General features: G+C 48.9%; 2 protein-coding genes across 2 annotated transcripts; both read right to left on the bottom strand.

The window, feature by feature from the left end:
- Window positions 1–36: 36 nt before the first annotated feature.
- Window positions 37–3,091, bottom strand: F5Y00DRAFT_223401 (SPX-domain-containing protein). Its single transcript, XM_048005873.1, has 3 exons — window positions 2,199–3,091; window positions 564–2,143; window positions 37–496 (listed from the first exon to the last, which is right to left on the bottom strand). The coding sequence occupies exons 1-3, from the start codon at window positions 2,836–2,838 to the stop codon at window positions 419–421; spliced, it is 2,298 nt and encodes a 765-aa protein (XP_047869648.1). The 5' UTR covers window positions 2,839–3,091; the 3' UTR covers window positions 37–418.
- Window positions 3,092–4,127: 1,036 nt separating this feature from the next.
- Window positions 4,128–11,203, bottom strand: F5Y00DRAFT_58562 (glutamate synthase). Its single transcript, XM_048013840.1, has 8 exons — window positions 10,817–11,203; window positions 10,703–10,756; window positions 10,597–10,637; window positions 9,867–10,538; window positions 7,368–9,804; window positions 7,063–7,310; window positions 4,381–7,009; window positions 4,128–4,319 (listed from the first exon to the last, which is right to left on the bottom strand). Exons 1-8 carry the CDS (start codon window positions 10,939–10,941, stop codon window positions 4,190–4,192), a joined length of 6,336 nt encoding a protein of 2,111 aa, XP_047869649.1. The 5' UTR covers window positions 10,942–11,203; the 3' UTR covers window positions 4,128–4,189.
- Window positions 11,204–13,255: the final 2,052 nt, after the last annotated feature.

Below are 13,255 nucleotides of genomic sequence, written 5' to 3' on the forward strand. Positions count from 1 at the left end.
AATAGCTTCTAACTAACTAACTACACTAACTACACTAACTACACTAACTACACTAACTACACTAACTACACTAACTAAGCTAATTGCTTACATAACCCCACTACCCCGAATTATTATGTACGACATTCCCTTTTCTCCATCTTCACTGCTGGCGGATTACTATTTGTGCAACTCTTTTCTCCTTGCATTCCATTGTCTTAAAGCCAATGATATGCCAATGAGTTTCTTATTATCCAGGTATATATTCATATTCTCGGTATATTTAGCCGGCCTATGTGTACAACAATTTTGACATATCCAATACAGGGGCACCAATCAAACCATCCACGAAGTATAGAACGAACAGATTTCTTACACATCTCTCATAAGAAAGTATCACAGGCAACGTATACCATCGTCCTTTTGAGCTTTTCATGTTTTACAAGAGCTCTCCGATAAACGCTATTTCAGTTTCGTTCAATAGCTGATTATCCAATTTCGCAAACGCGGCTCGGTACTAAACGTAAGAGGGCAGGTCAGTTGTCACCCAAGATAATGGAAGACTAATATGAAGAACATCTTACCGAGAACACAAAATTAAATATCAAAGCGAGCATCAAGGCAACGCTGACGACTAGCGGCCCAAGCATGTTATCAAAATCCTTGCCACTCCGGTCTACGATCATGTCGCGGCGCTTGTGTAGCATAAGATATCCCCATCCTCCAGCGAGGATAGCAATCACGACATACGTAATGCCCATACACTCAGCGAGGAAGTTCTCTCCCGCTGCTGTGTATAGACTAATTGCCAAGCTACCAAGAAGAATGCAGATGTGCTGCCATTTGAGGAACGTCCGCTCGTTAGCAAGCCAGACCTTTGGTTCAACTTGAAGTGGCCCCGCGTTCTTGAGCCAGACCTCTGGTTTTGTAACGCCTTCGGGGAGTTGCGCCCGCTGACGCTTTGCTCGAGAATACCGGGAGAGGGAGAAGCCGGGGAAAACAGAAGAAAGGGTCCCATAACTCCTTTGCTGGGTGGAACCATTCCCTGTACCGTCCTCATCATCCCTTCCACCGCGACCGTTTACAGCAGTCGGAGGTGTTGACGCCCTAGCCTCTCTAGCGGCTCGCTCAGATAGATACGACTTTCCAACCGGCGAACTTGTTGCTGGTTTATAAGAACCAATTCTGGCAGCAGCAGCGCCGCCGCCCAAGAAGCTGCCTACAACCATGGCGTCTTCCGCCTGCTGCGCTTTCCGTTGTTCCTCTTCATCGTGCGCCGTCTGGGGATCTTTACGAATATCCGTCTCAAGATCACTCAACCAAAGCGGTAACTGATTAACATAGTCCTCGAAGAGGGATGCAACTCCATGTACGAATTTGGAGAACCTTGGCGCAGCGTGAACAAGATGAGAAGCCATTAGGTCTTCTACCCATCCCGGCCGCTTGCGCCCTCCTTCCTCCTTCAGTCTGATCTCGAGAAGTGCGTAAGGGAATCTTGACACCTCACTCTGGTTTATATTCTTGAAGGGATATTTCATATTATTTTCGTCGATATCTCGTCGGTGCCACTCCTGCGGATCGCGACATGGCCTGTCGCGGTCCAGGGTGTCTTCACGGATAAAAGCGACGTCAGTGTCGATCGAAATTCGGATGCGATCATCGGAAGGCTTTTGGAACGCCGTACGGGTATAATTGGCCCGTAGGATAGGTTCCAACTTGGCCTGGATGATAAATTCCTGGATTTCTCTCACAGTAGTTTTGAAGGACTCGATAGCCTCGGCTGTTTGGCCCTGTCTTTCCATTTTTTGGATAGTTTTATCCATCTTGTAATCTCCATCGATAAATTGCTTGATATATTTCTTTTTGATCATGAATTTCTTTTCCTCGCTAATGCCATTCTCGCGAACTATCTTCTGTTCAAGGACAATCTTCGGGTTCGCGTCCAATTGTCCATACCAGCGCAACCTCAAAGATGAAGCATCGACTTGGCGGTCCACCTTTCTACTATATAGTTCAAACTTTGAGTTGTCGAAGTAGAGCGACGTGATCTTAGGATCTTCATTGCCGTCGGGCTCTTGCCCGGCTTGTTGGGTGTAGATAAGAGCAGGCAAGTGTCGCAAAATAGCGGTCTTGACCTCAAGGAGGTTTTCCGGATGTATCCAAACTATTAAATATTATGTTAGCTCGAATGTAGAGTTGCAACGATCTTGATAGCTCACATTTGTGGGCGGTGTACCGCTCGCCATTATGCACCTCGGGCTGATTCTCCAAATCAAAGTCCAGCGGTTGCAACTGCTCACCCTCGTCTAGGTTCTGGTTGATGGCATAGTACATCAAAGATAGCTTCGTGAGGAGAGGCGTATATGCCTGCTCCGAGTTGAAGCCACGATCCGACAAGCTGACCCGCATCATAGGCCGGACCTTATAACGGTCACCGCGCTTGCGATCGTGCTTCTTCGCAATCTTGAGGAAACCGGTGTAGTTGGCGCTGCTATACTTTTTCAGCTCCTTGACCTCGTTGGTGATGGCGTCAAGCTCGTTCTTGAGCTCCTTCAGCCGAGCGGCCGTGATATCGCTCTTAGGCTTCTCGTCGGAGGGTGTCATCTCCTTCAATGTTTCGAAGGCGACCTCGGCGCGCTCCTTTAATCCGCTGACGGTCTTCTCTTGGAATTGAGCTACCTTCTCCAGCTGTACGTTGAATACTTCGTCGCAGAACTTGTTTTCGTCGTCTTCAGTCCAGGGCACGTCCTCGTCCTCTTTCCTATCCTCCCGCAGCATCGTCTTCAGCTTCGCGTAGTCTATGTACTGGTCCTTCCATGGTGGGTATACAGACTCGCGAAGAGTCTTGCCGAAACGCATTATCGCTCAAAAGTCGCGGAGCTCGTTCCGACCAGGGAGGGCTTAGGGGGGCGGGTTGTCGAGATAACGAGATTTTCTTGTTTTCGGTCGTGTATATGGATATCTAAGTAATTAGATTTTAAACAAAAGAGGTATAAAAACTAGAAGTAATCTCGGGCCAATTGAATAGAAAACGGGATATAAAAAGATGCAATCATGTGTCAAACGGACAGTTTTGTAATAATAAGATACTTTGTAGACGAGTAAATTCGGCAGAGGGCGTGTCCTACACAGTACGAATACGTAGTACGATCGGCAGCCGTGTTTCGAGCTCTTTGCGTCACAGGTCACGGATTTCTAGCGGGGCTCCGGCTAAGTTCTAGTCTCGACCTTTGACCAGGGGGGGTAGCTCCAGACTCCGTAGGGCATAGTCGATTTCCCGTCGTCCAACATTTTTGCCAATGAGGTCGCGTGCTTGTAAAACGTGCTTTCTTAAGCATGTGAATTTGATCGAAATGGCCTAACGATTACGCTACATAGAGAAGAGATGAAAAAATATTTGAAGGAAGAAACAGCGACGGGCTAATTGTGGAATATCAAACGACAACAGGGAAAAGGGAAAGAAAATATGTCTAATCTCTCATGTTGCTCAGCCGAAATACTAGATCTATATACATGACCGTATGATAGTAGGAGATGATGTAAATAATAATAATAAAATGCAGAAGTAGGACATCACTCTCCCCCATCTAATCAATATACATAGTTAATCAAAATCATCACACATCAAGTAAACCGCCAAATACTATAAAAACATATATATTCTTAACCACACCCTCCTTGCCTATACCTCCTATATACAAGTCCATACACCACACCACACATCCCTCGTCCTTAGCCCAGCTAACTAATCATATAACAATACTGCCTACGCATGATAAACATAACTAGTTATAGTTACAATAACTCCCTGCTAGCAGCGACCGACGTGAGGTGGTATATATGTATTTTCCTCAAGATATCCCATCCCTTCCGTTTCCCTTGCCGTTCCTTTTTAGAAATCAACGCGAAGAATAATAAAAATAAGCGCTCTCGTCCCTCTCTCTTGTCCTTTTTGTGCTTATTCGTGGTATCGTATCGTGACTCAACTATTCGTAACAAAATCAACGTCCCACCACAACCCCCCCTTGGTTTTTTGGTAAAAATAAAGGCACCGAGCCTGTCCAAAGATCTGTGGGTTTCGACATAGCTAGCTGTACATACGCGTTCGTCTTTTCGGGTTCTCCGTTTTCGTTGAAGAAACCTTTTTTTTTTTTTTTTTTTTTTTTTTTTTTTGGATTGTTCTTATTTTGCTTTGGTGGGAGTAGTACATTTACGCCGCAGCGGCACTAAAAATCTCTTGCGCGGTGTGCTTTACGATACCGCCGGTAACGGGTAGATTGGTGTAGCGCTCTAGGTATAGATCGACCTCGCGAGCAGCTTGTCGTCCTTCGTTGATGCCCCTGAAATAAATGATTAGCATAAGTTTATTCAATTACGAAGGAAGTGAGTTAGTTGACTTACCAGACGATCAAAGACTGTCCACGGCGGCAGTCACCAGCCGCGAAGATACCAGGCACGTTGGTGGCGTAGGAGCCGGGAGGAGTCTTGACGTTCTTTCGAGCATCCTTCTCGATCTCATCACCGAGAACGCGGGCCTCGGGACCGAGGAAACCCATAGAAAGGAGGACAAGGTCAGCGGGGAAGAATTGCTTGGTGTCTTCGAGCTTCTTCATATCCCAACCGCCAGTAGCGGACTTAGTCCACTCAACACGGATGGTGTTAATGCCCTTGACACGGCCGCTACCGTCGTCCACGAACTCCTCGGACATGATGCAGTATTCACGGGGATCCTTGCCCATGTGCTGAGCCACTTCCGTGTGGCCGTAGTCGACACGGTAGATGCGGGGCCACTGCGGCCAGGGGTTGTCACGGCCACGCTGCGGCGGAGGCTGGGGCAGAAGCTCGAAGTTGATGACCGACTTGGCACCATGACGGACTGAAGTGCCAATACAATCGTTACCAGTGTCGCCACCACCGATGACCACAACGTGCTTGTCCTTGGCAGAAAGGTAAGCATTATCAGCCAGCTCGGAATCGAGTAGAGACTTGGTGTTCTTGTGTAAGAACTCCATGGCAAAGTGGATGCCCTCGAGGTTGCGGCCCTTGATAGGAAGGTCTCGGGCAACAGTAGCACCGGTGGCAATAACGACAGCATCGTTCTTTGCCTTGAGGTCCATTAGAGTAATGTCCTCACCAACGGTGACTCCAGTCTTGAACTGTACACCTTCGGCAGCCATGAAATCTGTTCGGCGCTTTACGACACGCTTGTCAAGCTTCATGTTGGGGATACCGTACATGAGGAGACCACCAACTCGGTCAGCGCGCTCGTAAACAGTGACGGTATGACCGGCCTTGTTTAGCTGATCGGCACAGGCAAGACCAGATGGTCCGGAACCGATGATGGCAACCTTCTTGCCAGTTCGGACCTCAGGCGGTCGCGGGACCATCCAGCCCATCTCGAAACCGCGGTCGATGATTGCACACTCGATGGACTTGATACCAACAGGGTCCTCATTGATACCAAGAACGCAGGCACCTTCACACGGCGCAGGGCAGACACGGCCAGTGAATTCGGGGAAGTTGTTGGTCATGAGCAGACGATTGAGGGCATCCTGCCATTGGTTCTGGAATACCAGTTCGTTCCATTTCGGGATAATGTTGGAGATAGGACATCCTGTCTCGGATTGACAGAAGGGAACACCGCAGTCCATGCATCGCGCTGACTGGTACTTGAGCTCGTCTTCGTTCAAGCGTTGAGAGAGCTCAGCCCAATCCTTGGTCCTCGTCTTGACGCTACGGTACTTCTCGGATCGACGCTGGTATTTCATAAATCCTTTAGTCTTGTCAAGAACAAGAGCACGCTTCTTCTCGGCAGCATTATCACCGACGGTCTCTTCGATATCCTGAAGCTTGGCAGCCTTCTCCTCCTTCTTAGCCTGGACACCAGACACGATGGGGAGGTTGTACTCGGCACGCTTAGCCTCGGCGGCTTTGGCGGCTTCTTCCTCGAGGACTCGCTTGTAGTCAACCGGAAGGACCTTAACAAAGCGCGGGAGTGCCCTGTTAAAGTCTACAAGGATGCGAGCAGCCAGCTCAGATCCGGTGTAATGGTGGTGGTCCTCAATTAGTCCACGAAGGAAGGCAATCTCAGTGGGGTCATCGACCTCGGACGCTTCAACCATCTCCGTGTTAAGCTTGGCAATGAAGTCGTCGTGGATGTCAAGAACATAGGCGATGCCACCCGACATACCAGCAGCGAAATTGCGACCAGTGCTTCCCAAGATGACAACACGACCACCAGTCATGTACTCACAACCATGGTCACCGACACCTTCAACGACGGCCGTAGCACCTGAGTTCCTGACAGCGAAACGCTCGGCAGCAACACCTCGGAAGAAGCAGGTACCGCTAGTAGCTCCGTATAAGCAGACATTGCCGATTAAGATGTTCTCTTCAGCCTTGAACACAGCCGACCGAGGAGGATAGATAATGAGCCGACCACCTGACAGACCCTTACCAACATAGTCGTTGGCATCGCCTTCCAGTTCTAACGTAACACCGGGAGCAAGGAAGGCACCAAAAGACTGACCGGCAGAGCCCTTGATATTGACATGCACAGTATCCATTGGCAGACCAGCTTCTCCGTAGCGCTTGGAAATCTGGTAAGATAGGGATGTGCCCATAGCTCGGTCGGTATTGACAATATCACACTCGATGCGAGACGGAAGTCCCTTGTCAAGGGTTAACTCAGCTTCCGAGATGAGCTTGTTGTCAAGTCGGACATATAGACGGTGGTCCTGCTTTCGGACGTTGAATGTCGCAACACCAGGTCGGAGCTTGTGAGCAGGAGTAAGGATAAGTGAGAGGTCAATGTTGGCGGTCTTATTGGTTCGTAGGTCATCCCGGACCCTTAAGCACTCGACATGTCCCACCATCTCGTTGATTGTTCGGAAACCAAGTTGGGCCATGATAGCTCGGAGCTCGTTGGCAACGTAGTAGAAGAAGTTAATCACATGCTCAGGTGTACCCTTGAACTTCTTGCGAAGCTCTGGGTCCTGAGTAGCAATACCCACCGGGCAAGTGTTAAGATCTAAAGATAATTAGTTATTTGCCTACAATTATTAAAACTTCGAGTTTACTTACGGCACTTCCTCATCATGATACATCCCATGGCGATCAGCGGAGTGGTAGCGAAACCCCATTCTTCAGCACCAAGCAGACAAGCGATGGCAACGTCACGTCCAGTTCGGAGTTGACCATCGGTCTGGACAACAACTCGGCCACGCAGATCGTTCAGGACGAGAGTCTGATGGGTCTCGGCAAGACCAAGCTCCCATGGTAGACCAGCGTACTTGATACCAGTCCACCGACTAGCACCAGTACCACCATCACTGAAAAGAGTTGAGTTAGTACTAATCCCAAGGGGTATTAAAAGATTGGCTACTTACTGTCCAGAGATAAGAATGTGGTCGGCCTTAGCCTTTGCGACACCAGAAGCGACAATACCGACACCAGTCTCGGAGACGAGCTTGACAGAGACGCGAGAGCGGGGGCTTGAACACTTTAGATCGTAGATGAGTTGCTTCAAATCTTCGATGGAGTAGATATCGTGGTGAGGAGGAGGCGAGATAAGACCGACACCAGGGGTCGAGTGACGGGTTCGAGCAATAGACTTCGAGACCTTGTGACCAGGAAGTTCACCACCCTCGCCAGGCTTGGCGCCCTGTGCCATCTTGATCTGCAGCTCATCGGAATCGGCAAGGTATGCTGACGTGACACCAAATCGTCCAGAAGCGACCTGTTTGATAGCAGATCGCATCGTGTCACCGTTGGGCATTAGTTGCGACCGCTCAGGATCCTCGCCACCTTCACCGGTGTTCGACTTGCCACCCAATCTGTTCATGGCAACAGCTAGAGTAGAGTGAGACTCCATGGAAATAGAACCATAAGACATGGCACCCGTGCAGAATCGCGTAACAATAGCCGTCCACGGCTCTACCTGCTCAATCGGAATTGGGTTGCTCTCCTCAAATTTAAAGTCAAGCATGCCGCGCAGGGTGCAGGCCTTGATCTGCTCGTACTCCGAGCGAGAGTAAGCCTCGTACGACTTGTCGTTCTTGGTGCGGACGGCATCTTGGATATTCGCGATAGAAGTCGGGTCGTTAATGTGTGCCTCACCACCATCACGCCAGTGGTATTCGCCGGATTCTGGCAGACCAGGAACTCCGACGGTGTATCGAGAGGGGAATCCGCGCTCGTGGAAGCGGAACGCGTCTTCGGCAATGAGCTCGAAAGTGAGACCCTTGATACGAGAAGCCGTGCCCCTAAAGCATCGCTCCACAACCTCGTCGTCAACACCTAAAGCCTCGAAGATCTGAGCACCCTTATAACTGGCCAAAGTGGAGATACCCATCTTGCTCATGACCTTGAGGATACCACCGTCGCATGAGTGTTTGTAATTAGCGATAAGAGTATCGTCGGAAAGCTTCTTTCGGATCAAGCCCTCGCGGTTGAGCTTTAGAATACACTCCATCGCAAGGTATGGGTTGATAGCATCAGCGCCATAGCCGAGCAGGACACACATATGGTGAACTTCGCGGGCCTCTGCAGTCTCGATCACAATTGCCGCCATAGATCGCCACTTGTTGCTGACAAGATGGTGGTGAACCATACCCGAAGCTAAAAGTGATGAGACGGCTACGCGGTCGGCAGAGGTCTTTCGGTCGGAGAGAACGATAATTCGATCCCTAGCTTCAATGGCAGCCGTAACCTCGTCGCAAATAAAGTCAAGATGCTTCAGGTATCCAGCAGTACCCTCCGATTTCGGGAAAGTGAGATCGATCATCTTCACAGTCCATTCGGGGTGAATCTTGGACATGTTGGTCAGGGAATTGAATTCGGGGATTGACAGGATCGGGCTTGGGAGTAGTAATCGGGCACACTGAGAAGAGTCCATCTCGAGCAAGTTACCCTGCGGTCCGACATAGCATTCCAGGGACATAACGATAGACTCTCGGATAGGGTCAATAGGGGGATTAGTGACCTGAGCGAAAAGCTGTCGGAAGTATTCATAGAGCAAACGGGGGGCTTGAGAAAGGCAAGCCAGCGGCGCATCATTACCCATGGATCCCAATGCTTCTTTCTCGTCCGATGCCATTGGTGCGAGGAGCAGGCTGACCTGTTCATAAGTATATCCAAAAGCAAGCAATAGAGGGTCTTCTTGGAGGCGAGTAGAGTCTGGCTTCGCTGCAATGTCTACGGCCAGCTTATCCGATACTTGACTTAGGACCTTTGGTAAGCTAATAAGCTCCTGGTCGATCCAGGAATGGAAGTCAGCTCGGCTAGAGACAGTCGCCTTAAGCTCCGAGTCGTCGATCAAGCGTCCAGCTTGGGTATCAACAAGAAGCATGCGGCCTGGTTGTAGCCGACCTTTTTGAATAACCCGTTCAGGGTCAACGTGGATAGTACCGACTTCCGAAGCACAGATAATGCGGTCATCATCCATGATATAGTACCGACAAGGACGGAGACCATTTCGATCTAGGTTGGCACCGCAGAATCGACCATCTGCGAACGTAAAGAGAGCAGGGCCATCCCACGGTTCCATTTGGCAAGCTGCCCATTCATAGAATGCGGCTTTCTTAGGGTCCATAGCAGTATTACCTTGCCAGGCCTCGGGAACCATCAGCATGACGGCCTCGGGTAATGAAAGAACACCATTAATAGTAAGCAGCTCTAACACATTGTCGAAAGCAGCCGAGTCAGAGCCACCAGCCTCGACAATCGGGTACAGGTGCTCAAGCTCATCACCGAAAATATCGGATTGCATAACACCCTCTCGGGCGCGCATCCAGTTCTTGTTACCGCGGAGCGTGTTAATCTCACCTGATAAAGGAGTTAGACATACATCATCATCATCATTATGGGCGTTCTAGAACTACACATACCATTGTGGGCTGCCCATCTCAGGGGTTGAGCACGATCCCACGAGGGGAAGGTGTTCGTGGAGAAACGAGAGTGTACAAGGGCGAAATGGGCCTCGTAATCAGCATTTACCAGATCATGGTAATACTGGTATACTTGGATAGGAGCAAGCTGTCCCTTGTAGACAATATTTTTGTTGGACAGCGAGCATAGGTAGAACCAGTTATGGAGGCCGATGGAGTGGGTAGCACGCTTCCGAAGGACATACAACTGTCGTTCGAATAGTCGCTCGTCGAATTTCTCTGGGTCCGTCATTTCAGGAGCATTTCCAGAGCCATACGCAGAAGCAAGAACAACAAAAGGCTGGAGAATGAATGGCTCGCGCGAAGACGCAGCAGGACCAAGGAGAGAAGAGTCTACAGGGGGTGATCGCCAACCCAAAACTCTTAACCCCAGCGATTCGGCAATATCTTCCAACTGCCTCTTCGACTCCTGCAAAGTCTCCTCATCCGGCTTGAAGAAAAGGTTTCCCACAGCATATTGTCCCAGAGGAGGCAGTTTAATGCCTTCCTCCTTTTCGAAGTTTTTGATAAAGAACTTGTGGGGAATAGATGTCATAACACCAGCACCATCGCCATCTCGAGCATCAGAACCAACCGCACCACGATGGGTCATGTTGCAAAGGAGGTTTCGCGCTGCTTACGGTTAGTTGAAAGATTCTAACGCGATTCACAGCTAGGATTAAAAACTGACCATCGCTAACAATTTTGTGGCTTGCCTTGCCCTTGATATGGCTACACAAGTTATTAGTCGGCTATTCTGTATATATAAGAGGAAGTAGGCTACGCGGGTCTCATACCAAGCGAAACCGACACCACACGCATCTTTTTCCAAGCTCGGATCGTACAATCCTCTACGGAGATTTAATTAGTTTTATGATCACATCACAGCCGGTTAACTATTCGGCACGTACTGCTTCACCGGGAGGGCGCCAGCCCAGGAATCGTTATTATCTGTTTGATATTCATAAGGATGGTAGGCATCGGCCTCGGACTCTAGTTGTGTTTGTCTATCGTCGAAGTCGGCAAGAAAGCCCATGTCAGGCAAGGAAAACGGGATAGCCAGATGAGGTATGAGTACTGAGAGATAGGGTCGGAGGTGTCCAGATGCCTCGAGAGACGCAGCCCCGTGTGTGTATAACGGCGAATGAGAGCAGCTGACGCTGCTTAAACGTCAGGTCTCTTGTCTAATACACAAATTCTATGTCAGCTCCTAGTAATTAAGCCTTGGGTCGGCAGATGTAGCAACAATGACAACGTGAAAGATAACGTAGAGTAAAGCGTCTTGGCTGATCCAATGGTATGGAAGTCCGGAACACCAGTAGATTTCTTATTTAGGGGGGGAGGGTCCAAAAGGTGGCGTCGTTGATGGGGGATGCAGATGCGGGGTGGTGATGTACAAGCAAACTAACAACCAGCGCAACTTCTTTTTTTTTTAATTGGACTCTTTCTTCTTTCCTATTCTCCGTTTTTTCCCTTTTTTCTCTCTTTTATATATTGCGCAGAGTGGATTTGCCATGTGACGCTTGTAGCTGGAATGCAGAGTAGAAACTCTCTTCAGCGCTAGATCCGCGTTTGCTCAAGACCTAGTAAACTTTGTATTCGAGGACCAATCGGGAAGGACTGAAGCGGACTATGAAATTTTGCAGCTAAAAACTTCATGATCCGGTTTTTTTTTTTTTTCCCCTCAGGACACACAGAAAAGACCATCCCTTTTTTCCACTTGGCGGAGGGGCAAAAACGGCCGACAAGTATTGAAAGTGCCTTTGTCGGCGGGGGACAAGATAAAGAATAAGCGATTCTGAATGAATAACTTTTCGGTGTTGCGCGTGGCCCCGAATGCACCACTGGCGTCATTGAGCTTAGGTTGAAGGACCACCACGACGTACCCATGCAGATGCAGCCTGAATCAGGAAACCCTGTTGTCGAATCATGGGTATCCTCACAGTAGTGGCGTGGGGAAAGATATGATGACAGCCAATGACAGGGCTTCCAAAGCGCAACTATGCGGCTATCGATCTTGCGTTTGATAGGTTGGTGATCGTGCATATGATGCTTGTTTGGCCCCGATACTTCAGTTATCATCCGTATGGTACAGGACAAGGATTTTGTGCATCGGCCATTTGGAGGGAAAGTTCAGTGCTTCATCCATGGGAGCGCAACTCTTTTTTTTTTGTCCCCTACGCCGAATTGACAACCCACGAATGTCTATCAGCGAATCCAGATGCTGATCGTCTCGCTTGTTCGATCCCTCTTCCGGTTTCTGGGTATAACAGAGCCATCATCTAGGTGTTCCGCTTCCGGGTCGGCATCCGCCGCTTTATCGTCGTGGCCATTGGGAGGTAGTTGGATTGAAGTGTCACAGATATGGGAATTGTAGAAATGCGTAATTATACTCACAAGTTCAAGTTCTGCGCGATGCTCTGTATCTCTCTAGCTAAGTGCTCTTGAGAGTGTATGTAGGAAGGAAGTTTAGTCTCTCGAGTAAAAGTTGGGTATTTCGCTAATTGATCTGGCAAGAGAAAGAAAAGAAAGAAGAAGAGAGAGCAGTCGAAGGGGGAGGTGTGGCAACAAGCCTGGCTTTTATGGATGTATGTATCAGGCAGAGCGAAAGAGGAGCCAAGCCGGGTTTAGAGATCAGATCAAGGCTTCTACACAAATTTCAAAGTCAGTAGGGGAGAGAAAAAAAAGTTATTACTTATTCATAAGGAAGAGTAACAATTTGGTGTAGAACCTGGGACGTGGAGACAGGATCGGCCTCCTCCACTAGGTTGTTAGCCCCCAGTCGTCAGTAATAAGAGACTACTTGTAAGTGGGGGAGGGGCAGGAGAAGGCCGAAGGACGGACGACAAGTCCTTTCAGAACCCGGCATACTGTTTGCGTCTATTGGTCCATTGGTTTAGATTGAGCGGCTAGGCATTTCGGTGACGTTACCGGAGTTCATTTTTCTTTGCCTTCCTACATAAAAAGTCTCCTTTAGCCCATGAAGATTAACAAAAACACCATGCTGATTGGTCTTTTATAACAAGGTCTATGGTGGTTGCTAATTACCTACTAGTTGAATCCCCGTATATCTTTTATTATTTTTATTATTAGTCTTGCCGCTACGATGCTACTACGATGCTGCTACAATAAAATACTACTGCATATTTACTGCGTACATACATACATACCTACATACATTAGGTACACATGCCACATACATAACGCGGCGGCCGGCGGCAACCTAAACTTTGCCTCCAGGGTCGTACGTAGTACTTACACATACATTATCCCACCTAACAATGCGCGAGGGGGGAAGCGGAAAGGGAAAAAGGGTGATATTCGCGCAAACTCGGGGTCTGATATATATC

This window comes from Daldinia vernicosa (genome assembly GCF_022497035.1).
Source record: "Daldinia vernicosa strain CBS 139.73 unplaced genomic scaffold F5Y00scaffold_2, whole genome shotgun sequence".
Taxonomy (NCBI): domain Eukaryota; kingdom Fungi; phylum Ascomycota; class Sordariomycetes; order Xylariales; family Hypoxylaceae; genus Daldinia; species Daldinia vernicosa.

Excerpts from the sequence above, each read along its gene's own strand:
- F5Y00DRAFT_223401 (XM_048005873.1), bottom strand. The coding sequence starts at position 2,838 with ATGCGTTTCGGCAAGACTCTTCGCGAGTCTGTATACCCACCATGGAAG. Across the intron at positions 2,144-2,198 it reads GCGGTACACCGCCCACAAAT|TTTGGATACATCCGGAAAAC; the intron begins GTGAGCTATCAA and ends AATATTTAATAG. Across the intron at positions 497-563 it reads TATTTAATTTTGTGTTCTCG|TACCGAGCCGCGTTTGCGAA; the intron begins GTAAGATGTTCT and ends TCTTACGTTTAG.
- F5Y00DRAFT_58562 (XM_048013840.1), bottom strand. The coding sequence starts at position 10,941 with ATGGGCTTTCTTGCCGACTTCGACGATAGACAAACACAACTAGAGTCC. Across the intron at positions 10,539-10,596 it reads CCACAAAATTGTTAGCGATG|CGCGAAACCTCCTTTGCAAC; the intron begins GTCAGTTTTTAA and ends AACCGTAAGCAG. Across the intron at positions 7,311-7,367 it reads CACATTCTTATCTCTGGACA|TGATGGTGGTACTGGTGCTA; the intron begins GTAAGTAGCCAA and ends AACTCTTTTCAG.